This window comes from Neolamprologus brichardi, chromosome 2 (genome assembly GCF_056152115.1).
Source record: "Neolamprologus brichardi isolate AB-2024 chromosome 2, ASM5615211v1, whole genome shotgun sequence".
NCBI classification, from domain to species: Eukaryota; Metazoa; Chordata; class Actinopteri; order Cichliformes; family Cichlidae; genus Neolamprologus; species Neolamprologus brichardi.
This window is the reverse complement of record NC_142105.1, coordinates 14,580,618-14,606,852: the sequence shown is the minus strand read 5'-3', so window position 1 is coordinate 14,606,852 and position 26,235 is coordinate 14,580,618. Positions and strand designations below refer to the sequence as shown.

General features: G+C 42.1%; 3 protein-coding genes across 6 annotated transcripts in view; 2 read left to right on the top strand and 1 right to left on the bottom strand.

The window, feature by feature from the left end:
* Positions 1 to 202: 202 nt before the first annotated feature.
* Positions 203 to 8,483, top strand: cox18 (cytochrome c oxidase assembly factor COX18). 3 transcript variants are annotated; one of them, XM_006781923.3, is made up of 8 exons: positions 203 to 336; positions 2,620 to 3,004; positions 5,246 to 5,346; positions 5,454 to 5,608; positions 6,065 to 6,180; positions 6,257 to 6,364; positions 7,756 to 7,819; positions 8,060 to 8,191. In XM_006781923.3, exons 2-7 carry the CDS (start codon positions 2,636 to 2,638, stop codon positions 7,798 to 7,800), a joined length of 894 nt encoding a protein of 297 aa, XP_006781986.2. In that variant the 5' UTR covers positions 203 to 336; positions 2,620 to 2,635; the 3' UTR covers positions 7,801 to 7,819; positions 8,060 to 8,191. The 3 variants fall into 3 exon arrangements, with proteins under 3 accessions (XP_006781986.2, XP_006781984.2, XP_006781985.2); XM_006781921.3 differs by lacking the exon at positions 7,756 to 7,819 and having other exon boundaries at positions 8,060 to 8,483; XM_006781922.3 differs by having other exon boundaries at positions 7,756 to 8,194.
* A 4,378-nt stretch (positions 8,484 to 12,861) lies between these two features.
* Positions 12,862 to 19,788, top strand: igfbp7 (insulin-like growth factor binding protein 7). The gene is made up of 5 exons (XM_006781924.3): positions 12,862 to 13,326; positions 13,743 to 13,852; positions 16,421 to 16,525; positions 16,600 to 16,726; positions 19,477 to 19,788. The coding sequence occupies exons 1-5, from the start codon at positions 12,906 to 12,908 to the stop codon at positions 19,497 to 19,499; spliced, it is 786 nt and encodes a 261-aa protein (XP_006781987.1). The 5' UTR covers positions 12,862 to 12,905; the 3' UTR covers positions 19,500 to 19,788.
* Positions 19,789 to 22,165: 2,377 nt separating this feature from the next.
* The window catches only part of polr2b (RNA polymerase II subunit B), a 32,423-nt gene continuing 28,353 nt past the window's right edge, over positions 22,166 to 26,235 (bottom strand). The window contains exon 25 of one of the 2 annotated variants that reach the window (XM_006781925.3): positions 22,166 to 22,380. In XM_006781925.3, the coding sequence (XP_006781988.1) occupies positions 22,291 to 22,380 (90 nt within the window). In that variant the 3' untranslated portion in view covers positions 22,166 to 22,290. The other variant, XM_087847371.1, reaches the window with a different exon arrangement.

Here is a 26,235-nt window from a genome sequence, read left to right as displayed (position 1 = left end):
GATACATATTCAGCGGGCTTTAAATATTTTGTTTGGAGCGATAAAGCTGGTTCGTGTTTAGATAATCTGAGATGTTTTTATCTGAAACACCAGCGGTGCGGTGAAGGGGGGTTGTTTTTTTTTTAACTCATGTATAATCCCATAGTGACGTCACATTCAACCGACACAAAGTGGTAAACAGTGCAACGTCATAAACGTGGGACACAGCGTAGCGTGTGGTTGGAGGCGCCAAGGTGGTATAGATAGAATAGATATAAGCAAATAAAATCGGGGATTTAATTATTTATTCAGCCTCTGACCCCGAGCACAGAGCACCTAACGCCTGACGTCACACAGGTACGTTTCCGCTGTACGCTCATGTTAAAGATTGCAATATCGAAGAAAAGAAAAAGGAGGTGTGATTCTGTTCTGAATGATTCAATATGTCGCTTGTCTCTCTGAGATTGTCATTGTTATTGTTCTAAATAAAGTTCATTTAAAAAAAAAAGATGCAATATCGAGCTGTTAACACGAGAACGCATGAGATGTATTCACGCAGTAAACATGTTTACCTGGACAGGTAAAGACTTTAATTAATGTAGGGGAGAGTGGGGTGAGTTGTGCCAGTTTTTACTTAAAGTGACTTTAGAGCGACTGTAATGTCCAACTAAAACATGTACACATATTTCAGGATGTTGAGCAGTAAAAAAGTTCTGACATGTTCAGAACAAAATGAAATTCAAATGAAGACGAAATTAACTGCAGTTGTCTTCACAAATCTGGCCTACTCCATAACATCCCAGCTGTTGATGCTACTCACTGCTCCCTTCTGGCTCTACCACCAAGTTTTTGTGATGTGGTTAATGTTTTTATGCACATTTTCTCTATGGGAAATAATTATGAATATTCTCTATTACTTTTTCTTAATAAATGCACACTTAACCAAACCTGCTTTTGCATGTGATATCCCTGCCAGCTGGATCAAAATCTAATTTCTTTGTGCATGAACTGGCTTTTGAGTATTCACAAAGAAATGAACATATAAAGGCTGCTAGTGCCTTAGATGTTTTGTCAAAGACTTGATGGCATTTCCATCTGTAGCATCCAGCCGAACTGAGAAGGCCAGAACTGATGGTTGTTGAATGACTTTTATTATTCCTTGCCGTGTATCAGACAACGAACCAATGTAAGAGCTTGTTCCCCTGTCGACTGTAGCTAGAGCCATTCATTTTTATACTATTGTTTTTCTCTCCCTTTTCTCCATTATCAGTAGTTTGCAGTTTTCTTGCGTCTTTTGTTACATCAAGCTAGTTTCCGTTTGCAACATTCACGTCTGGTCACACAGGAAGTTACCAAAACAAAAGCACAAACATTATATTACGTTATATTATATATTAGCTAGCTTTACATATCCACTTTTACACCATCCATCTTTTTCTTTTCCATGTATCATTTTAATGTCATCCTGGATGTTCATCTTCCTTGCCACCTGACGAATGGACTTCCCTTCTCCACCTCGTTCACTCAGTAAACTCTCTCTATTATAACTCTGTGGCATGAGGGTCTGTTTCTGTTTTTGGTCTGAAATTAAGAATGTCACAGTGGAAAACTATAAAAATACAATCTACAGTTACAATAAAATAATATGTTTAAAATATTCATAAGTGTGGCCTCTTGGCACAAATTACCCCAACAACACCATTTTGGAAAAAAAGCATCATCCAACAGTTTTGAGTATCGACTCACAGTGTAGCTTACCAAATCTCTAACACATCTGTGAAATGTTTTCAGACTTTTCTATAACGGTTCATACGCAACAATCAAAAACCAAATCACCCCACTTTCCCCTGTGCCAAATAATAGCAGCTGATCTTCACAGCTACCTGAGGAACAGCTGAGCTGAACTTCCTCCTGACATGAAGCTTAATAAACACAAACAGGCAGTTTTCTCTTCTTCTCCACACAGACTGTGACAGTAAAACACAGGTTTTTGTTTAACTGGTGTGATCCGTTTACATATTCCACTCTCTGTGATCAGCAGGTGTTAAACAGCTGACAGGTGAACAGGATGTTGAGGCTTTGTCTGTAGCGTCATGAGGAAAACGTTGGCTTGTTATTTAAGTTACAGAAGGACAGAGGTGTGAGACTAGGTGGAAAACTTTTTGTTTTTTAAAAAAAATAAAATTCAAATAATTGAATTGTGGTCTGATGAGAATATTGATACGGGTATGCATTTGAACGAGCTGGAGATGGAGCCCATTTTTGTCTTGTCAAACCTCATGACCCAGAGACAGAGACGACATCCAGTGAAAACGACGCAACATCTGCAACACGGAGAGAGCTGACCTAGAACATCGATCACACTCACGTTTGTTTGTTGGCAAACAGGTGAAGTCCTGAAATGTTTCTCTGAGGAAGGTTCCTCATCGATAAATCGATCACTGAAAAACCTTGAGCTCACAGTTGCTTCACCAATTGTAATAACCTGTAAATAATCTGTTCATGATGGAAGATGAAGAGGAGTCTCATCCTTCCCTTCAGCGTGGTCTCCTACACATGGACTTCATATTTCACTCCATCCTGGTTCCTGTTGCAGTCATATGATATTTTACGGCCGTCCTTTCTGTGTCATCCTTTCAGGCCTGTGAGGGTCACCATGTTAAGTGTGGGGGGCTTGTCGAGGATCTTCAGCCTTCCCATACGAGGATTCTGCTCAGCTGTGATCTACAGGAAGTCACTTCCACCTGTCATCACCTCCTCTCCTGGCAACTACCTCCATAGATCAGGAGGGGGGGCACACGTGTCAGGTGTGCGGTTCCTGTCAGGTGGCAGCAGCGATGCTGCAGGTGGGTGGTACAGCAGCCTGGTTAACTCGACCCCAGTTCACCTGTGTGAACAGCTCCTGGTGAGCGTACAGGAGGCGAGCGGGTTGCCGTGGTGGTTTAGCATCTGTGTAGCGACGCTGTCAGTGAGGACACTCGTCACTCTGCCGCTCGCTGCCTACCAGCTGGTCGTCATCTCTAAGGTCAGTGACGCAGGGCTTCACATATAAGATAAGATAACCTTTATTAGTCCCACACGTGGGAAACTTGTTTTGTCACAGCAGAAAGTGGACAGTGCAAAGTTACATAGCAAACACTGGAACACAATAAGAATAAGGTACTGTACACAACTGTACAGAATAGAATAGAATAAAATAAAATACTATATACAATAGGATAAAAATAGAATACAAATGCTTTATACAACTGAGTAAAAATACAACTTTGTTGGGAAAAAAAAGTATTGCACTTAGTCTTATTGCACATGTGTGCATGTGTGTGTTTGATCAGTTGAAGTCTTTGTTGTGGAGTCTGATAGCAGTGGGGAGCAAAGACCTGTGAAATATCTCTGTCCCACACCGTGGGTGCCGCAGCCACTGAAGGAGCTGCTCAGTGCTGTCAGAGTCTCCTGCATGGGGTGGGAGATGTTGTCCAACAGGGATGACAGCTTAGCCACCGTGATCCTGTCACTCACCACCTCCACTGGGTCCAGAGGGCATCCTAGAACAGAGCTGGCCCTTCTGATCAGCCTGTTCAGTCTCTTCCTGTCCCCAGCAGAGAGCAGAGATGCTGCTGCCCCAGCAGACCACACTGTAAAAGATGGCTGAGGCCACCACAGAGTCATAGAAAGTCTTCAGGAGTGGGCCCTCCACTCCAAAAGACCTGAGTCTCCGCAGCAGGTACAGCCTGCTCTGCCCTTTCCTGTAGAGGGCGTCTGAATTATGAGTCCAGTCCAGTTTATTGTTCAGATGAACAACAAGGTACCTGTAGCTGTCCACAGCCTCAATGTCCATACCTTGGATGTTCAGTGGTTGCAGTGGAGGATGTTTGTGCCTGTGGAAGTCTACCATCAGATCCTTGGTTTTACTGGTGTTGATGTGGAGGTAGTTCAGCTGGCACCAGTCCACAAAGCCTTGGGTCAGTTCTCTGTACTCCCTGTCGTCTTCATCAGTGATGAGGCAGACTATTGCAGAGTCATCAGAGAACTTCTGCAGGACGCACTGGGTGGAGCTGTGGGAGAAGTCTGCAGTGTAGATGGTGAAAAGGAACGGAGCTAGAACTGTTCTCTGTGGGCCCCCGTACTGCAGACGACCCGTAGTCCAGAATCATGTGGTGAGGTGATGATCCACTCCAGAGTTCTCCAGTTTGTCCTTCAGGACTGTGGGCAGAATGGTGTTAAAGGCACTGGAGAAATCAAAGAACATGATTCTCACAGTGCTCCCAGCGGTCTCCAAGTGAGAGAGGGAGCGATGTAGGAGGTGGATGACGGCATCATCCGCTCGAATGCCAGGCTGGTAGGCAAACTGAAGTGGGTCCAGTGATGAGCTCACCAGGCGCCGAAACTGAGCCAGGACCAGTCGCTCCAGGGTCTTCATCAGGTGGGATGTCAGAGCCACCGTCTTGTAGCTGTTGAAGGTCATCTGTGCAGTGTCATTGCAGTAGTTACCAGAGTCACCTCACAATGACAAGGTTGCTGCTTCAGCTCGTTCTTCCTGTGTGATCCTGTTTCTGGCTGTAGGTGAGGCGGATGAGTGCAGAGTGCAGACCCTTTCTGCTTCACTGCATGAAAGCAAACTTAAACATGTTGATGGTTTAAAATACTTTGAGTGGTCAGTAAGAGGGGAAAGGTCTGTCTGTGTCCACAGACTCATCCAACATACTTAATGCTGGTCACATGATCTCAGGTCAGAGTTTGAGGGTCTCATGATGTTTTTGCCGCCTCTAATCCATCTTTGTGCTTCTAAAAGAAAATCCAGCGCTCCCACATCTCTACATCTGACCTTAGATCAGACTGTAGTTTGTCCTCAGAGAGAAGAAATATTTCAGGAATCCAGACATTTTCCCTCCCCCTTCTCTCCCACGAATTCTGTCCTCCTCGTCCTCCTCCTCGTGTCCTTTTAAACTGAAATGAAAAAGGAAGCCTCTGAGACTCTCAGCTGACACGTCAGCTTTTAACCGCCTTTAAGTTACTTTACTTTACCTCATCATGTTTTGGAGGAATACTCTGCAGCTGCCTCTGAGTTTATCCAGTCAGAAGCATCCGTTTAATTAAGGTGCTTTTTTTCCCCGTGAGATGTCCCAAAAAAAGTTTCAGTTGGTCAGAGCAAAGATGTAAGCTTTATCTAATGCAGCCCCTTAGTTTCTGCAATGAAAAACCCACAAAACTAACTATTATTAACCAACCCCCCAGAATCTAACCATAGTAACCTTCATGTGATATGCAGGTGGAGGCACTACAGGCTGAAATCTCTGAGCTGGCCAAGAGACTACGCTATGAAGTGTCAGTCAGAGCAGGAGAGAGAAGCTGGACGGAGAGAGAAAGCCGGTGAGACACAACTAACAGACTTAAAACAACAACAAACAAATACATTCAAAGAAACAAAAAAACATCCAATAGACAGCATACAACCAGTCAGTCTGTCCTCCTACCAGGTTCCAGTTCAAGAAGAACCTGCGGCGGATCGTCTCTCAGCTCTACGTCAGAGATAACTGTCACCCCTTCAAAGCCAGTCTGCTGGTCTGGGTTCAGCTGCCACTCTGGATCAGTCTGTCTCTGGCCCTCCGAAATCTGAGCCTGGATCAGTCTGGTAAGAACCTGGACCAAATGAAACTAACCTAACCCAGCCCAAAATTATGAGGTAGGATACAGTACTGTGCAAAAGTCTTGAGCCACCCCTCATGTCTTTAAATTTTTGACTTTCCTGTATTTTTGTTAAGTGCTCTTGAGCGATAGTTCTCTCACGCGCTCATTCTTTTCCCTCCCTGCAACGTACAGCAGCTGGAGCTTCAGCTAGCAGACATACTGTGTGACAAACTGCACACAAACAAGCTGATATCATGAATAAGAGACAAAGTAAGAGAAATGTTTAAGGTACAGAGAAAAAAACAACTGAAACAGGCTGCATAATATATTTACCTATATGTTTGCAAGCTTCGAAAAATTGGTGCACCTGCTCAAGAGTCATGCATAGTACCGTGACTTTTACCTGGTCCAGGATGTAGTCTACACCACTCCCAATCCAGGACCTCTGTTTTTCCTGCAGACCTACAGGGGGCGCTGGCAGCAGGAGGTGCTCTGTGGTTCCCTGACCTCACCATACCGGACTCCACCTGGATCCTACCTGTCTGTCTGGGACTCACCAACCTGCTCATCGTAGAGGTCAGTTTGTCAGCAGTATGTAATTAGCTGATCAGTGGTGTAATCAGTCTAAGCTTCCTGTGCGCTTCTTCTTCAGGTTTTTTCTCTGCAGAGAGTCGCAGCGTCTCGAACCCAGCAGCTGGTCTTGAACACCGTTAGAGGATTTTCTCTGCTGATGATCCCAATCGCCGCCACGGTGCCCTCTGTGAGTTTAAGGCTGGCTTCAGGCTGAGAAAAGTGATGGACTACACAGTCCATCACTTTTCTCAGCCTGAGGTCTTAGACCAGGTCAGAACAGCCATTTGACATTCAGGAAACGAGTTACAAGCTGAAATTTACAAAAAAGAAAAACATTTTAGTCATAAAACGTGCGTACTACACCTGCAGGGAAAATAACCTTTACACATTACAGCCCGCTTAGACATGTATACACCTGGACCACCCTCATTTCCCGACCACTACACGTCCCATTCAACCTGAACAAGAACTTGAATTTGATCTGTGATCAAATGGGACACCATGGGACACATGGAGACTGAGTCTTATTCATTCACACAGCACAAATATGCAAGTGATGAAGGTGTAGTAAGCTGGTTAACATGAGACTAAAATGGCATTAAATAAATATTTTATTTATATAGCACCTTTCTAGACAGAGTCACAAAGTGCTGCATATAGGATAATAAATAATAAAAGGGTAAAACAGACAATATAAAACAGTCAGAAATTTAACCAAAAACAGTTTTAAAAAGGTGAGTTTTGAGTTGTTTTTTAAAAACAACTACCGAGTCCACAGATCTTAATGTATGAGGGAGAGCGTTCCACAGTCTCGGGGCCACAGTGGCAAAAGCTATATAGGGCTGTAGCAGATCGGAGATGTAGGCTGGTGCCAGTCCATGCAAGGCTCTAAATATCAAGACCAGGACCTTAAAATGTACTCTAAATTCAACAGGAAGCCAGTGTAGCTGAAATAGCTATGGTGTCACATGTGAATACTTGGAGGATCTTGTCAAAAGTCTAGCTGCAGCATTTTGCACAACCTGCAGATGATCCAGAGAACCTTTGCTTAGACACATAAACAAAGAGTTACAATAGTCCAAGCGTGAGGAAATAAATGCATGTATAGCTATCTCCAGTTCAGGGCAAAATAAAATAGGGCTTAACTTAGCCACATTTCTTAAATAATAAAAACAAGACCGGACCAGAGAATTCACATGCCCATCCAATGTGAGAGTCGAGTCAAAAGTGACAACTAAATTCCTGATAGAGAATTTAACATACACAGGAAGAGGACCAAGGGCTTTCACTATCTGGGATACAAATCTGTCTGGAGCACATACGAGGACTTCAGTTTTCCCCTCGTTGAGTTGGAGGAAATTTACAGCCATCCAACGTTTGACGGAATCTAAGCATTCTAAGGCATTCTTCATCCTTCACATCAGCTGATCATGAGTGTCATAGCCCCGCCCTCTCTGAGCCTGATCTGAGCTCTAATTAGCTTATATCTCTTACAGGTAAAAGATTATTATGGCCACTGAATGGTGTAGGTGATTAAGTTGATCTGTATATAAGTGAAAGTTTTTAATCTCTCCACAGTCTGTGAAATGTCGGTACTGCCACCCACGAGCTTTACACTGGTGAGCTCGTTCTCCCGACATTTGTGAGTGAAGCAGCATTTGCCTCGTTTCCTGTTCATAAACACAGCTCTGACTGAGGAATGTTTCATGTTCAGATCTGCCAAGTCAACAAATGTTTGAACGTGTTAAGTCGCTCCCGCATTCCTGTCAGGTCATCAGATTAAAGTGTCTGTTCAGGGTTTTATTTTGAAAGAACGTTCCTGTGTATTAATCAGATTAAGGTGTTTTATTCTGAAAGTGTCTCACTGTGTCTCTCCTCACAGTCCATGGCTCTGTACTGGTTTGCTTCCAGTCTGGTGGGATTCAGTCACAACCTCCTCCTTCGCTCTCCTTCAATCCGCCGACTCTTGCAACTGTCGACTCCTCACTCGACATCTCCATACAGAGACTTGCTGACCGCCTTCTTCGCCAAATACCGCAAATGACCGTGCTGTCAGATAATACAGCTGCAAACATCTACAAAACAAGTTGAGGACAGCAGACTGACTCAGTTTAATAATTACTAGCTGCCTGGGTCCACCTGATGGAAAAAAACCCCAGCTGACTGTAACTTCCTGTCAGAGTTTAAAGTCATATAAAGTCAGGTAAACGTCTGTGACAATGTGATCACCTCAGACATTTAAAGTGTTTGATGTTAATCTGAGATGTGTCTGTCTGGTCATAAATAAAGTCACTTCAGACTGCGAATGCTCTGTGTTGAAGTTCATCTCTGAACAATAACAGGAAGTGAATGCATGATCTTTGACCGCCTGTTTATTTTCCCACAGACACTCTCTAAACTTAGAAACAGTTCAAGAGGAAGGATTACAGATCAGCCACTTATCGATCAGATGTTTCCCGTATTTATACCTGTGTGGATCAATAGTCTCTTCCCTGATTCTTCTGTCACACAGTGTGACACAAAGTAGATGAGCTGTTGTGATACTCTGCACGTGTCCCAGAAGTACTGACTTTGTGTACATTATTCTTTCTATATATTTATTTGCTATGATTTGCTATGCACTGACTCTCCTGGCTTTGTTTGTGTGAGCATTCAGTCGCCTGCAAAACAAACAGTCAGTAAATTAAAGCAAATACTCAGTTACATGTTGTTTTATATTTTATTATGTCACAGGATTAAGTCATTTGTTTTCTTGTTTTCAATCTTCACGTAGGTCATGTGCGGGAAAGGCCCGCCCAGCATCTCCTGACTACTACTGATGATCTGACATCAGCAGGTTAAACCAAGAGGAGGGGTTTCTTGCTTGCTTGCTTTTGTTTGTTTCATGGTACAAAGGGATTTGTTGCATATTTTTTCTTATATAGAGCCATTTAGTCATAAATGTGTTAATCAAAAGATTGGGGAGCTTTTTGTAATTCTCAGTCATTTCTGTTGAGTTTTAGATTCCTCAGCTCAAGCCAATGGTACTGGCTAGAATAACTGAAGGTAAACTGATTTGAGCTGCGTCCCAATTCAGGGGCCTTATCCTTCGGATTTGAAGGCCGATTAGTTACAGCAACGTGATGAAGGCTGCTCCAAATGGGGCCAACAAATGTGTCCTTCATTTTCCCAGATTTGATGGATGGGTCGGGTGTATCCTTTGTGGCCCACCATATCCCAGAATTCATAGCGTGGCCCAGCCAAGTTTCCAACAATGGTGGCAGCTACTTAGTTTTAACGCCGACAGTCTCGGTTGTTGTGTCCTTTGGCAATACACTTCAGCTGTTGCCTACTGGTTGTGGTCAGATTCCAAACATTTTTTACAAATAAATAACTGCAAAGTGGGGTGTGTGTAATTATTCAGCCCCCTTTGGTCTGAGTGCAGTCAGTTGCCTATAGACATTGCCTAATGAGTGCTAATGACTAAATAGAGTGCACAACTGTAAACCTACCAAGACAAGGCCGTCCACCTAAACTCACAGGCCGAACAAGGAGAGCGCTGATCAGAAATGCAGCCAAGAGGCCCATGGTGACTCTGGACGAGCTGCAGAGATCTACAGCTCAGCTGGGGTGCACTGCACAAAGTTGGCCTTTATGGAAGAGTGGCAAGAAGAAAGCCATTGTTAACAGAAAACCACAAGAAGTCCCGTTTGCAGTTTGCCACAAGCCATGTGGGGGACATAGCAAACATGTGGAAGAAGGTGCTCTGGTCAGATGAGACCAAAATGGAACTTTTAGGCCAAAATGCAAAACGCTATGTGTGGCAGAAAACTAACACTGCACATCACTCTGAACACACCATCCCCACTGTCAAATATGGTGGTGGCAGCATCATGCTCTGGGGGTGCTTCTCTTCAGCAGGGACGATGGATGGAGCCAAATACAGAGCAATCTTGGAAGAAAACCTCTTGGAGTCTGCAAAAGACTTGAGACTGGGGCGGAGGCTCACCTTCCAGCAGGACAACAACCCTAAACATAAAGCCAGGGCAACAATGGAATGGTTTAAAACAAAACATATCCATGTGTTAGAATGGCCCAGTCAAAGTCCAGATCTAAATCCAATCGAGAATCTGTGGTAAGATCTGAAAACTGCTGTTCACAAACGCTGTCCATCTAATCTGACTGAGCTGGAGCTGTTTTGCAAAGAAGAATGGGCAAAGATTTCAGTCTGTAGATGTGCAAAGCTGATAGAGACATACCCTAAAAGACTGGCAGCTGTAATTGCAGCAAAAGGTGGTTCTACAAAGTATTGACTCAGGGGGCTGAATAATTACGCACACCCCACTTTGCAGTTATTTATTTGTAAAAAATGTTTGGAATCATGTATGATCTTCGTTCCACTTCTCACGTGTACACCACTTTGTGTTGGTCTTTCACGTGGAATTCCAATAAAATTGATTCATGTTTGTGGCTGTAATGTGACAAAATGTGGGAAAGTTCAAGGGGGCCGAATACTTTTGCAAGCCACTGTACTTGCAAATCAATAGGCAACGACACTCTACGAAACAACAATCAAAAACACATGCGCTTTGTTGGATGGTGGAGGCTGTCATCTGGTGGTTAAATACTGGAGGTGATCAATCAATTATCTAATCCCAGGACAGGCAGAGACTCCACCCAACAACTCAGCAGACACGCCCAGGTGTCCACCCCCTAAGAAAGAAAAGGGGAAAAAAAAAACACAGCCTTCCTCTGGTGGGAGGAGTCACACATAAAACAAACACTGACAACATTGGATCATAACACAGTTAAAAGTTGAAATGTAAATAGTTGTTTTTTTTATTATATAATTGATTTGTTTACATTTTATGTGGAGTGAATAAATAAAAGCATATTTATATATAAACATATATAAATAAAAACATGTTGTTGTTTTACATTAGTAATTCATTTTGTGCATAATTTAATATTATTGTTGATAATAAATTAATTAAACCAACGAAACAACTTGAAGAGCTGGTTGGGAGCCGGAATTCCCATCACTAGAGAAAGCGAACTCCTGGCACACCGTTTTCAGACTCCCCGCGGTCTTTGGCTACTCAGGTTAAACATGATATATAAGTCACTCAGATAACTTAAAAATGTTATTGTTTGGTTTTTTCACTGTTTTATTTGTTCCTGAGTAAATTGGTTTGGCTGAAATTAAAGTTCTAGTTTTCGCACAGCTGAATAAACGTCAAACAGAAAACTGATTAAACAAAAGTGTGAGATGATCGAGAGTTTGCTCCACTGTCCTGTTATATTTTAGATAGCGAGGAGCAGATGGCTGAGTTTATTAAACTCCACCGAGACAGCGGTGACGCAAATCTGATGGCCAATTTCACAGCCGCTCACTTCAGGCCTACCCGGTCTTCGGAGGACTCGGCCCAGATCTGAGTGACTTATATATCATGTTTAACCTGAGTAGCCAAAGACCGCGGGGGGTCTGAAAACGGTGTGCCGGGAGTTCGCTTTCTCTAGTGATGGGAATTCCGGCTCCCAACCAGCTCTTCAAGTTGTTTCGTTGGTTTAATTAATTAAACCAACGAAGGACGGGTCCTCCAAAGGATGCAGCCTAGGAATTGGGACACAGCTATAGTCAGTCTCTGCTTGATTCAGGTGAAGGAGGAGAGGTGAGCTGTGAGTTTTGTTAAGTTTCACAAATAATGGAGGTCACTGTAAGTAAATTGCTCGTCTCTGGGAACCCAAAAAGTCTGCTTACCCTCTCCCCTTCCTTGATGCTCGAATCAGACTGCTTCCCACAGTAATACTATAACACAGAGTACAGCACAGTTGTAATAATCAGAATACCTTAATGATCCCTGAGGAAAGTAAGTGGTGTCAGTTGTACAAAGTCAATAAGAACAGTAACAGACCAAACTAAATAATAATACACTATAATGCAAAGTTTACAAAATAAGAACTAGCTCTAATATATAAAATATCTCAATTATAAATATCTAGAATAATACGTGATATATACGATTCACATTTTACTTTAAAATGTAAAACTTTGTTATTTACTGCAGAGCGTGTGCAAAGAGTATAACTACTGCACTGTGTGCTGATGGAGCTGTACAGAGATGGCCTCCATTCCCACAACATTACTGGCCTTGTGACCAGTTTATTTAGTCGCATCTGCGACCCTCAACCTGCTGTCCCAGCATGCAACAGCACAGAGGATAGCACTGACCACAGCAGGCTGATAGAGAATCCTGAACACTGTCTGACAGATGTTGAAGGACCTCAGAAACTCTGGCCGTTCCTGTAGAGTGCAATGGCGTTTTTAACCCAGTCCAGCCTATTATCAGTGTGTCCTCTGAGGTATTTATGCTCCTCCACAATGTCCACATCGACCACCTGGATTGAAACGGGGGTCACGAGTTTCCTGGTCTTCCTAAAGTCCACAATCAGTTCTTTGATCTTTGTCACGTTGAGCTGCAGATGATTCTGCTCGCATCACGTGACAAAGGAGTCATCAGAAATTTTCTGAAGGTGGCAGGTCTCTGTGCATGTAATACTGTATGGAAATAGTGTAAAGTACAGTAGTACTCAGTACAGTAATGCAGTATTACTTTACAGGGTCGTATTATCTTCCTGTGCTTCTAGGCTGAGGGTGGGATCAGCTGTGGGTGGAGGCGGAGTCCCACCCTTGGAGCAGCTGTGTTTCAGCCCCTCAGTTTCAGACTGACTCAGAGCTGCTCGCAAACATGAAGTCTTTCTGCCTCCTCTCTCTGATCCTCCCGGTCCTCTCAGTCCGGGACTCTGCCCCTTTGGGATGTGGATCTTGTGACCTGGCTCAGTGTGCTCCTCTCCCAGCAGAGGGCTGTGCTGCCAGCTCTCTGGTGGACTCCTGTGGCTGCTGCTCTGTCTGCGCTGCCGCAGAGGGTGAGCTGTGCGGAGGTCGCCGGTCGGCAGCTCGCCGCTGTGGCTCCGGTCTGGAGTGCGTGAGAAGCGGCAAGAACAAGAAGAACGAGATGGGAGTCTGTGTCTGTAAGAGCAAATATGAGGTCTGCGGGACAAACGGAGTGACCTACACGAACTCCTGTGCACTGAAAACTGCAGGCCTGCGAGCCCAGAGTGAGGGAAAAGAACCTGTCAACATGCAGAACAAAGGTCGCTGTGGTTCAGGTGAGGTCGCAGGTCATCAGTGAAGCATTTCTTCATCTATGTAGCCTACAGCCTGCAGAAGGGGGTCACTTATTCTGATATGTGGCTTGATACAGTTGGAGAAATAACCTGCAGCTGACGTACATATATATGTACGTATGTATGTATACGTTGCTGTGATGTAAATGTAGAGCAGTTAAAAAAATCTAAACGTCTCTTTCCCCGTCTGTGGTCCAGCGGACTATGAGGCAGTCTGTCAGTTACAGACTGATGTCGCCTCTGATAATCCTCCTCCATCCCAAACATCACATTCCTTTCTACATGAAAAGACCCACTGAGTGTGCTCAGAGCAAACTGAATTCAATTCCTGTGAGGTCACTGAGGACTTCCTGTCTGGACCTGTTTCACCCACATTCATCTTTTCTTTCTGTCTGCAGCTCCACTCATTGTTACTCCTCCAGGTGAGGTGTACAACGTGAGCGGCTCTCAGGTGTACCTGAGTTGTGAGGTGGTGGGCGTGCCCACACCAGTGCTAACCTGGAAGAAGGTGAGTTTGTGTGCCATCATTCAGCAGCTTGTCACACATTTAAGATGTATTTAGTTTTTCTCCATAAAAAGAAACACTCAAAGGTTCAGGCGTGACTCCACAGAAGTGTTTGCCTTCCTCTTTGCTGCTGACTTCCTGTTTCTTGCTGCTGCCAATAGAAACAATCAAAGTTCTCCACCTGGAAACATAAAACAGGAAATTATCCTGATTTAAACATTTCCCTGAACAGCAGCTTACATCACTACTTAACAACAATAGTCACCTTGAGGTACTTTAAAATGTAAGGAACAGACCCCGCAGTATTAGAGGGACGCCAAGCAAAAATTTAATTATATCAACAGTCTTTGACTTGAACAGTGGCGTGTCTAGAAAATTTTTGTTGGGGGGGGCAGGTAGGGGCACAGATTTGGAGAAGGGTGGCAGATGTAATTGGCAGATAATGTTTAAAAAAAAATTCTACCAACCGTTAACCATAATTCAATAACCCTATAAACCTAATAACCGAATGCGCTTTTAACTCTTATTAGAATGAGATTTTAACCACTACGGTGCAAAGTTTTTAGATACTGCGTTGATAAAGTACAAGAGATACAATCAGTGCTTTGTCAGTGTTTACTCAGCATTCAAGGACAGCAATATTTGCATAGTATTTTTACTGACATATAGTGCACATATGTTTTGGGCAAAAACATTTTTGAATATTAAAATACGAACATTTGTAACAAACAATTGACAAATTAGCCAATGCCAATGTAAAACTTTATCTGCCTATTAAAAAAAGAAGATAATCTTCTCACAAACTGGTGTTTGATTTTGAAACAGGAAAAAAGTGGGGAAACAACTGAAAAGACTAACATTTGAATAAAACCTGAAAGCAAGTAAATACTTTATATGCTGCCTTATGGTAAACTTTGGTAATACTGATAAAGAACAACACTGGCTGATGATGAAATACAGTCAGCTGGCATGGTAACACTGCCGTATTAACCTGCAGGGCTGGACTGGGACAGAAAATCGGGCATTTTGACTAGAGACCGGCCCACCAGGTATTAAAGCCATAAAGCCTTTATAAAATAAAATCATATTTTGTGTTTACACTCTTTGAAATAGATGCAAGTAAAATGGCAGAAAATAAATAGAATCAAAGGCTCAGCAGCTCTTAAATCTATTGTCAGCTGTTTATCAGGAGTGGGGCGGGTGGAGGTTTGCCCACAGCAGTCATGTCAGTGGGGGTATCCAGGGGTTTCTCTGTGAATGTCACATTCCCGTGGCAGTGTGCTCGCTCAAAAGTTTAGGGTTTTTTTCAACTGTAGAAAGAAGTTTTCTTCCCACGCAGAGTGAACAGCAGACGCTAATGTTTTTGTCACTTTTTATGAAAAAATGTTTATGCTTTAAACGCTGCATGGTCGTACTCTCTCCCGCACTCCATATAATCCCTTAAAATGTAACTACAGCCCAGCCCATGCAGCAGTATATTAATGACTAACCTCGTATTGTGGATGGATTATCTCAGTTGTTCTCCTGACTGAAGTTTCGTCCGTTTACAGCATCCTGCCATGGAATTGTATTTGTCTCTAACCATTGGGAACCCTCACGTTAACTTTTATGGAGTGGAAAAAAGTTAATGTTCATCCTCCAGCTTCACTGTGTTTATGCTATGCTAACATAGCTGTGTCGCTAGCGATCACGTAGCACAACATTATATACCAGCTAGCCCAACTTCAGTAACCCTGCAAACGTCACTGCTGTTTAGTTTTCTGTCTTCATTTATGTTGGAAGTGACAGCAGAGCTGTACGTTTGAATTTTTCAGAAATCTCTCAGTCAGAACATGCTATATCATGTTTAAGTGGAAACTAGTGAGCTATAACCCTGCTAACTTCTAACTCTGTTAAATATCATAAATCCTGTTTTCATGGATGCCTGGATGTTAAACTTCATAGTTACACCTGGTAAAGCAGCAACGCTGATCATTTTATTACAGATGAAAGAATTTAGACAGTTTAAACTCTCAGTGATGCTGCAGTGTTTGTTTGACTTTGGGATTTGCAGCGGAGTTTGGGCCCAGACATGGCTAATAACGTCAGACTTAAAGACCGGATTGGCCATGTGAGGAGTTCAATTCAACTTCACAACAGCTCCTCCCTCAAGACAGTAATATAATAAATAGGTTAATTTGCGGCATTTAGAGATATCAGCATGTTTCATGAACTTTCTTTATTTTTTCTGACATCAGGGCTTAAAAACTGATTCTGACGGCTTGTACACTAAGGGCTCAGGTATGTTCAGGTGTGTCTATCAGGGTGGCAAGTAACGGCCTGTTTGAAGAGAATTTACAGACCAAAGACCTGCTCAGAGCTGTAGTGAAGCAGGATGTCCAATCATCAGTCTCAGCTTCAGGTGGGGATGTCAGGTGGTTCCTCCACCACAGTCAGAGTATGAGTGAGAAACCCATTAGAAGACCACAGGGGTTAGACAACTCTGTGATGACGTCACAGAGTCAATAAGGTATTTGAAGTTGGATCTCTAAGATTAGAGTGATGATGATAATGATGGGTTTCTTCTTTCAGATCCTCAGTGGGAAGAAGATGGAGCTTCTTCCTGGAGACCGTGACAATCTGGCGATCCAGACTCGAGGAGGACCGGAGAAGCATGAAGTGACCGGCTGGGTGCTGGTCAGTACAAACACTATGTTATGTCACTGCTGCAGTGGGACCAATCAAAATAGACCATGGTGTTTGTGTTTCAGATCTCGCCTCTGACCAAAGAAGAAGAAGGATCGTACGAGTGTCACGCCACAAACGCCAAAGGAAAAGCTTCAGCAGTTGGAGCAATTCACGTGGTTGAGTCCATCGATGAGCTCACTGCCAGGAAAGGTAACACCTATAATTACCTTATGAAACATTCCCCATGGTCATCACTGATCTTGGTCTCTGGAGGATTTACCTCAGCCTTTGTCAGCCTTTCAAAAACACCATCAGACTCAGCTCAGTTTTTCAGCCGTATATTCTTCCACTTCTTCCATAACTATAAACTGTTAAATGAAGAAAAATGTTTCTAGTCCAAGAAGCAGACTTATCCATGTCAGTGAAACACGTTTTAGGGCGGCAGTGGAATCAGAGCTCCTGTTACTGAAACTTTTAAAATGATAAATAAAACATTTGCAGAGACATTATCCAGCTTTTATTACCTGAGGCCTGTTCTCTTCTTATCCCATTACAAAGTAAGCAGAAAAATGATCCAGAGATGATTCTAAGCATGCCCAGATCATCCAGTTACGGACTGCTGGGCTCCTGCCAACTTATTCTGATAATCAGTCTTTTTTTCTTCACTAATCACAGATATATCATACAGGAATGTGGGCTCTAGATGGAGAGCACTGCAACCTTACTGACAAAATAAAGCATAGCCATCAGAATCCAGCATTGCCAAAAGTCTCTAACATAAACGAATAATGAAGCAGCCCAGGCTTTTTTGTTTTGTAAGGCTAGTACTATCTTTAATGTGCCCACACAAAGCTGACGATTTCCTCCTCTTCCTCCATCTGTACTGCTCTTTCACAATGTGCTGTCCTGTGCTTTTTCTCAGGAAAAGCACATTTTTGGGATTTGTCTGCTTAGAAAATGAACAACAGAAAATGAACAGTGCCTTTGATTGTGAGGTTAGCTTGTCTCCTTCATGTAGTTGAATCTAGATAATCAAATTCCAACTTTTGAACTTGGATCTGGTAACTGTTCTTAATACTAGCAAAATAAAAATGACCTGTGAAACTGTTTTAAATTCTTCATTCCAGATTTAGAAGTGACTGGTGATGGTAGTTACATACAAGCAACATGTGTTGTACATGACACGTCAAACAAATGCAAACAGAGAACGTAACATCACATTCACAAGGAGATGATGAAATGAACTGAATATACAGGAAAATCAAAAGATTGGGACCCTTTTAAAAAACATAGAAATGTTAATAATCACTGTATGTGGGATGACGTGTATATGTCTATGTATGAATGTATTACATTTATACATACATACATGTATATATGCCACCTAAGTGTTTGTGATAATTGCTAATGAGTCTTTTACACACTGTGGAGGAATTTTGGTCCACTCATCATATGAGAATTGTTCTTATCAGCATCACCCGCATTTTTGAGGTCATGCCACAGCATCTCAATTCAGGTCAGGACTTTGGCTACGTTCACACTGCAGGTCTTAATGCTCAATTCCGATTTTTTGGTCAAATCCGATTTTTTTGTCTGCTTGTTCACACTACAAATAAAAGGCGACAGCAAACGCGCTCTAGTGTGAACGCTCAAAGCGGCCCGCATGCGCAAAAGAAGACGTCACACACAACGCGCTCTGTTCAGACCCAGAGCAAACAATATTGTTTGACTGATGGCCCTTAATATAAAGACTTCGGACTTTACGTTTCCCAATTTTTGCTTTAAGTTATTTTGTTATTCACATAATAATGTAGATAACCTAATAATGATCCTTATTGCTGTTTTAGAGGAGTGGTGCTTCAAAGGATAGTTACAGATTTGTCAGAATCTGCAGATTATACAGTACAAATAAAATGTTCACGTTTCTCCAACGTTGTCTTCCCAGCAGTTTTACTGACATCTACACGGGATGGCCAGGAAGCTTTCGTGATGTCTTCTCGGGCGCTGATAATTGGCGTCTGTCTTGTGTCAGTGACGTAAAAGACGGGTTTAATGCGACATGACCGTTCAAACAGCAGTCGCTTTCTAAAACATCGGATATGTATCGGATTCAGTACCACATACGAAAGTGATCCAGATCGGATTTGAAAATATCGGATTTGTGCCGTTCACACTGTCACACCATGATCGGATATGGGTCGCATAGGGTCAAAAAAATCGGATTTGATGCCCTTTCGCCTGCAGTGTGAACATAGCCTTTGACTAGGCCACTCCAAATTAAAGATGGACTTGCTGGTGTGCTTTGGATCATCATCCTGCTGCAGAACACAAGTGCACTTCAAGATGTTTTGGTAGAATTCATGGCTCCATTAACAACAGCAAGACATACAGCTGCCAAAAAGTTTTGTCTTGCCAGAGCACAGAGTATGTTGGGGATCAAGGTGTTTTCTTAGAAAAACGAGACGAGCCTTTCTGTTCCTTTTGCTAAGCAGTGGTTTTTGTCTTGGAACTCTGCCATGCAGGCCATTGTTGCCCAGTCTCTTTCTTATGGTGGAGTCATGAGCACTGACCTTAACTAAGGCAAGTGAGGCATGCAGTGTTTTGGATCTTGCTCTGGGGTCTTTTGTGACCTTTTGGATGTGCCGTTGCTCCACTCTTAGGGTAATTTATGTTATAAATTGGGGTGGGGCGATCACCTTTTTCACACGTGGGTTTGGATTTTTTCCCCAAAGATGAACAAAAACCTTTATTTAGAATATGCATGATGTTTTTACTTTTTTACTTGTGTTATCTTTCATGATCTGACATGAGCAGACCCACGAGCAAACATGTTTTCACACCACTGTATATAAAATCAAAAGATTGGGACACCGCCTTTACATTATTGACATTTTAAAATGATAATTTGTTGAACAAGAAAAGAAACATATCTGAAAGTAAATATGTCGTGTTTCTTTCAGTGACAAAGGAAGTCAACCTGTGATCAGCTGATTGTCTCAGGAATCCCAGACTTTTAACTTTCAGTAAAACCTGAATTTGTTTCCTTTCAGTCGTTTTTAGTTTTAATCCAGACTTTTTCAAACTTCAGTCTTTTGTTCTACATGTTATATCTTTTGTTATATTTGTAACTTTTAAAGTATTTTTCCTCCTCTGGGCACCAGCGGAAGTTTGACATGGTGAAACAGGTGTATTTGTTTGTTGCAGTCTACACATTAAATATGAACCTTAAACTGCATGTTTTTCTTCTCAATTTAATAAACCATAATAATGTTGGTGTGTTGTTTGAATCTAATCAATATTTCAACTCTTTCAGTTAAATAATCAATGTTTTTACTGTGAAGGTCCCAGAAAAACATTATATTTTCAAGAATAAAAAGAGAAAAATGGAAAGATCAACTAATTCCTTGTGATCAATGTGAACTTTCATTAAATACAAACATGCATTCATCCATTTTCTTTTGCTTATCCGTGGCTGGGTCGTGGTGGCCGCAGGCTAAGCAGAGAACCCCAGACCTCCCTCTCCCCAGCTGATCCAGTGGAACATCAAGCTGTTCCTAGGTCAGCTGAGAGGAGGCCCTGGGGCAGATCCTTTCACCTAGTCAACGACGTACAAAGACCCTGCGCGATGAACCGTAGATTTCAAAGTTTGATTCCTCAGTCCATAAAACCTTCCAGTCTTCAGTAGTGCAATGGTGGCATTTCATGGCCCAGACAAGCCTCTTTGTCTTATTCTGACGTCTGGCTTTCTTGCTGCAGCTCGTCCTGTCAAACCTGCAGCTCAAAGCCTTCTCTTCAATCACACCTGAAACTGAGACTTGCTCACTACGACCACTATTAAGCTGTGTGGACGTAGCCTGATTCAGCCGTGTCTTTGGGTCTGCAGACCTCTTCCTGTCACAGTTTGTTTCTGAGCCTTTGGATGCTAAAGGAAACTGGACTCACTGACACCTTGACTTGCTTTGCAGTTTCTCTGTCGGGCAGACCGACATTTATAAGTGTTATGATGGTCTGTGTCTCTTCCACTGTTATTCTCGCCAGGTTTGTATCAACACACTACAGTACAGTACTGTTCAGCTGATGCCCATGAGGGTATGGTACCAGTGTGCTCCAACACTGCTTTATGCAAACAGAGGGGGAAGTAATCCAGAACAGTTAGAACACTTGTAGGAATTAGTAGCACCAACTTTCAAGGCTGATCAATCTCCAATACTGCAGAACAGCTTTAACCTCCTAGGACCTGGCGACATCACATTTTGGGTATTTAGACCAAAACACTCAATTTTGCTCTACAATGGCCAAATATCCACTTAGGAGGATATTATACTTGTAACAAGTGTCACCTGGCAGTTTGTTGCTCTCTGCCAGGTGATTGGCTGAAGAGCTGTGAAAAGGTAGTGGATGTGTGGGGTAAAGTCAGCGCTCTTCTGTGGAAAAAACCAGAGGCAATTAATTCACTCGGGTGCGAGTGGGTATACTGTCGGTAAGAGACTTTTGCCATTTTTGTTTGGATCATTTGCTATTGTATGTGCCTATTTTTAATGTGTCGTTGGACTTTTTTAGTGTGACCACGAATTTTAATAGAAGAATTGATCAAGCCCTAGATCGACGACGCGCAGGGAAACTGATCAATATTGTAGGTATATTGAGTGTTTGTTTTAGCTTCATGATTTTGAATGGTTTCATAAAATTGATATTTTATTGGGTAATATTTTAATCGATAATCTCGATAGTCTCTGCTGTCCTTTTTTTGTTCTTTTGATTGATTTGTAATTTTGTTTTGGTTAGTCCATCCAGCCGTAAAGGCGGGTATTGATTGAGAGTGAGTTGTGTAAGGGCGGACTAACCTCACTTTTTGTTTTTTGTTTAATTGTTTGTGCCACTTCCCTTTATCTCCCAGATTGCAGGTCATGCATAGCGCTGATTCCCAGCTGCGCTGAGACCCGAATTGTTTGCAGTGCATGCCACAATTGCAGTGTCGCTAAGCGGGGTGTGACGGGTTGCAGTGTTGTTATTTTCGCACCGTTGGTGTGGTATCCCAGCATATGCAGCTGGGATATCAGCAGGATGTGTTGTAAGTCCTGTCTAATTGATGTAATAAATAAATGATCAATTTATTTCTTTGCCCCATTTACTCATACCTTGTCCTCTGTTACATACTACTACTGTTGTATCGAAATTTTAAACGAATATCCTCATATGTGGATCTCATTTTTCTTAGAAACAAAAATCAGGTTAAAAAAAGGTTTTTACATTCATCAGGTCACAATATGCCCAAATATCAAAGAGAAATTAAAAATGCATGCCATGGAAGAGTTTGGGTCTTAGGAGGTTAAATTGTTAACTCATGTTGTGTTCCCTGAAAAAGGTATTTTTGTATAATTCTGACATTTTTCCAGTTTTGGGTAACCTTACCGTTTTTAACCTTTGGCAGTTTACCACTTACCTTTGTACCATTGCAAGCTGTTCACTGGACTTACACAATTTGAATTGCAACAAATAACTGGAAAAACTGGGTGTTCTAAAACTTAACTGGTAGTGTATATATTAATATTCTTATATGCAGGTAACATGACGACTAAACATCACCAGTTGTACCTTAAAGTCATATAACCCGTTAGGATGGTCACATGAAGAACAAAACAGAGATCATCACATGATCAGGAACTGATTTATTGACTTTTACAAAAAGCAAGACAAAACCTAAAAACAACAACTAAACTTCGACTTTCACTTCCTTGTGACGTCACAATGTTCTCTCCATCCGGTTGATTACTTTATGATGTCATCATACGAGGAGCAATGCTCATTGACATCAACTCCTGGAACAGAAGCTTACAGGCATATGGCATCCGCACCAGAGAGATCTGACAACAACAAACAAAGTGAGGTAAACAACACATAAGAACAAAGACAACCAAAGGATCTCTTCAGCTGGTTTTCTGAAACATGCTTGGACCCTGAGATAAAACTCTGGCTTTTCTGTTCTTGAAAAACAGTAAGCCTAGGGACTTCTGCTTCAGCCAATGGAGTAACCGGTCACGTCGAGGAGTTGCTCTCCCACCTTACCTTTTAGTTATTCCTTCTCATCTCGTTATGTTGGATTGTTTTCTACTCACTCAACATTGAAAGGGTTATAACCCCTAAAAGGCCTTAAGGAAGTGGGAGAATATGCCGAAACAACAAGATAGAAGCGCTTCGACCGCTAAAGCTAACTCTCAGCAACAACGCAGCCGCTAGCAAAGACTCGGACATACTCCAAGCTAAAGCTAAAAGCGGAGATTCAAGAGGACAGCAGACAAAATATGGGCAAACTGAGCCATGAAATTAATGCAAGCTGGATAACATTGCCTGGGACATACAGTGCCTATCAGAGCGGGTGGATGAGGCGGAGCCCAGGATCACCCAGCTGGAGAGCTGGGCTGAAGAGGTGACTATGGCCATGTGCACGAGTCTGGAGGAGCGGAAAAGTCTTCAGCAAAAGATTACTGATCTGGAATCAAGGTCACAGAGAAACAATATTCGTCTATTCGGTTTGTTGGAGGGGGAAGAACCCAGTTCCATAATTCATGGACCCACCTGCAAATACCGGAGGATTTTGACATGAAAATCTAACACGCACATCGCTTGCTGGCAAGTAAACCCCTACCGGGGGCACCTGCGAGACCTGTCATCATCAACTTTCAGGAATATTCAACAACATGGTCCTGAGAGCACGGAAAGCATGGAAAAAGAAAATCAAATCAAGGTTTTGACCATGATTATCCATATGAAATTGTCAAAAAAAAAGCCGAATGCAGTGTCGCAACTTCGAGAGCTTCTGGGCTGGCAATCAGCAAAAGGCAACAGTCTAGCCACGGCAATGAGAGCAAAGGATAAGCTACAGGGTTTCCAGAGAGATCCAGTGGTTTTGTTTTAATGCGGAAGCTCCTTTCCGCTCCCTTTTGGCCTCACTTCATTCACCAGCCAGGTGGGAGAGTTGGTTCTCCGTTTATGTTCTTATACGTTGGGACTTTTAGGATGGTGGTGTTTATGTCTATTGACAGTTACTTTCCTTTCCAGGCCCTCTCACTTTGAGAAGCTTCCCCCCGACCCACCAACGGGGTCCTAGTTGGGGAGCAAAAGTCTCCTCTAGAAGTCAGTTCTTCATTGTTTCCCCTATATCTGTTTTGCTATGGTTTTGGGGGCCACTGTTCCAGTTTCACTTATTTTTACTGTCTTGTTCAATGTTGGATAATTTTAAAATAGCCTCCCTGAATGTTAATGGTTTGGGCAATCCACTTAAAAGAAAAAAAAAGAGTTCTGGAGAAATTGAAAAAAGGATGGCTCACACGTGGCTTTTCTACAAGAGACACATTTGTCAAAAAAAGGAACAAGCTAAATTTTAATTTCCGAGATATTCCACTTTTTTATAGCACCTGTAGCAATAGCAGACAAAGAAGAGTAACAACTCTTATTTCTAATCTATTAAACTTTGATTTCCTTGATGAGGTTGGTGACAAGGTGGGCAGATATCTATCAAAGGGAGAGTTAATAATATTGTTATCACACTAGCTAATGTGTATATTCCTCTCGAATGTGATAGAAAATTATTTATGTTATTTTTTGATGCTTTAATTAGAGTGGGCGAAGGGATTTTATTCTGTGGTGCAGACTGGAATACAATTCTTAACGTCTCCCTGGATATGACAAGTTGTAAGAGACAAAAAACATATAGTTCAAAGGATCTTAATATCTTGATGAAAGAAACTGGTCTGTTCGATGTTTGGAGAACCCTCCATCCTAAAAACAGGGATTACACCCACTGCTCATTCTCGCACCAAGTTCATTCCAGACTTGATTTCTTCCTGATGAACGTTGTTGACTGACATAGAGGAAAGGAGTGGTCGATTGGTACTTCAGATTTATCAGATCATAATATGATTTATTTATCTGTTCAATTATCAAGTTTTGCGAAATCTACAATATGGAACTTAGGTATCCTCAATACAATTATGGTGTGGGACACGGTTAAGGCAGTGAGGGGTAGACTGATTTCAAGGGTGGCTCATCTTAAAAAAAAAAGCTAAAAGGGCAGCATATGATGATCTCAAAAAAGATCTGAGAAACATAGAAATCAAACTACAACAAAACAGCAAAGATCAAAGCTTGGTCAACCAAATTAGAATAACTAAAAACAAGATAAAAGTGTTAGTGCAAGACAAAATGGAAAAGAGATTAAGATTCTGCAAGCAATCCCTTTACGAATCATCCCCGAAAGCAACAAAAATTCTAGCTAGGCGGCTCCGGAAGCAGGAATTAAAGCATGCTGTCCTTGGGATCAGGGACCCCTCTAACAGTAACTTGATTTATGATCCGGTAGAAATTCACACAATTTTTAATGACTACTACCAATCGTTGTATTCGTGTCCAGCTCCAATAGCAGAAATATTTATCCTCTTTAGATCTTCCTTCTCTTGGATTATTACAGAATGAAGCTTTATGCACACATATAACTAGAGAACAATTAGATACTGTAATCAGTAACTTAAAAGCAAATAAGTGCCCTGGTAGTGATGGATTTCCAAATGAGTGGTACAAAATATTTAAAGAGGAACTTGCCCCTACTTTACTCAAATCCTTTAACTTGACCCTCAATAATGCTGAAATATCTCCATCCTGGCGTGAGGCGGTAATATCTGTCCTACCCAAAGAGGGTAAAAATAAAGAATACTGAATCTTACCGCCCCATTTCTATTTTAAATGTAGACTATAAATTATTTACCTCAATTTCTAAAACACTAGAAGTCCATTTGCTGGATTTAATACACGAAGATCAGATAGGCTTCATAAAAGGCCGTCAAACACATGACAGTATCAGAAGAACGCTTCATATTATAGAAGAAGCAAAGAATCAGAAACTGAGTATGGCACTAGTAAGCCTAGACGCAGAAAAAGCTTTTGACCTGGTCAGCTGGCCCTTTCTTTATAAGGTACTAGAGCGTCTAGGATTCAACAAGTTCATTAAATGTATACAATCATTATACAGCAACCCAGTGGCCAGGTTAAAGATCAATGGACATCTATCCTCTAGTTTTCAATAGAGGCACCCGGCAAGGATGCGGGCTCAGCCCCTCGCTCTTCGCTTTGTTTATTGAGCCTGAATCCTGATATGTCACTCCCTGAGCTCATGTCAACTCTGAAAGAGTTTGGGGCCCTGTCTGGTTATAAATTAAATATTACTAAAACACAAGTACTGAACTTTGATAATCTGCTGAACTCAATTCAGGAGGACACAACTCGCTGGTCTTCACTGACTCTGGACTTTAGTACAAGAATAGAGATTGTGAAGATGGATCTGTTGTCGAGATTCTTATATCTCTTTATGGCTCTTCCCATTAAAATCCCAGATGTTCAATTCAACACCTGAGACAAGTTAATATCACACTTTATATGGGCAGGAGCTGGACCAAGGATAAAATTTAAAACCCTTCAAATTGATAGAGATCATGGCGGACTGGCCCTCCCCAACTTAAAGGGATATTACTTGGCAGCAACATTGTTTGTTGGTGTTCCCCGGCAGTAGAAAAATCAAGCATAAGTAACTTAGATAACATATAGTGGAAAACACTCTTTTAATTTGGCATGAAGTTATTAACAAATATAATCTGGGGAGCAATATTAACATTTTGTCATGGCCTTCCTACTTACAGAAGTTCCCACCTGGAAGGTTAGATCCAACA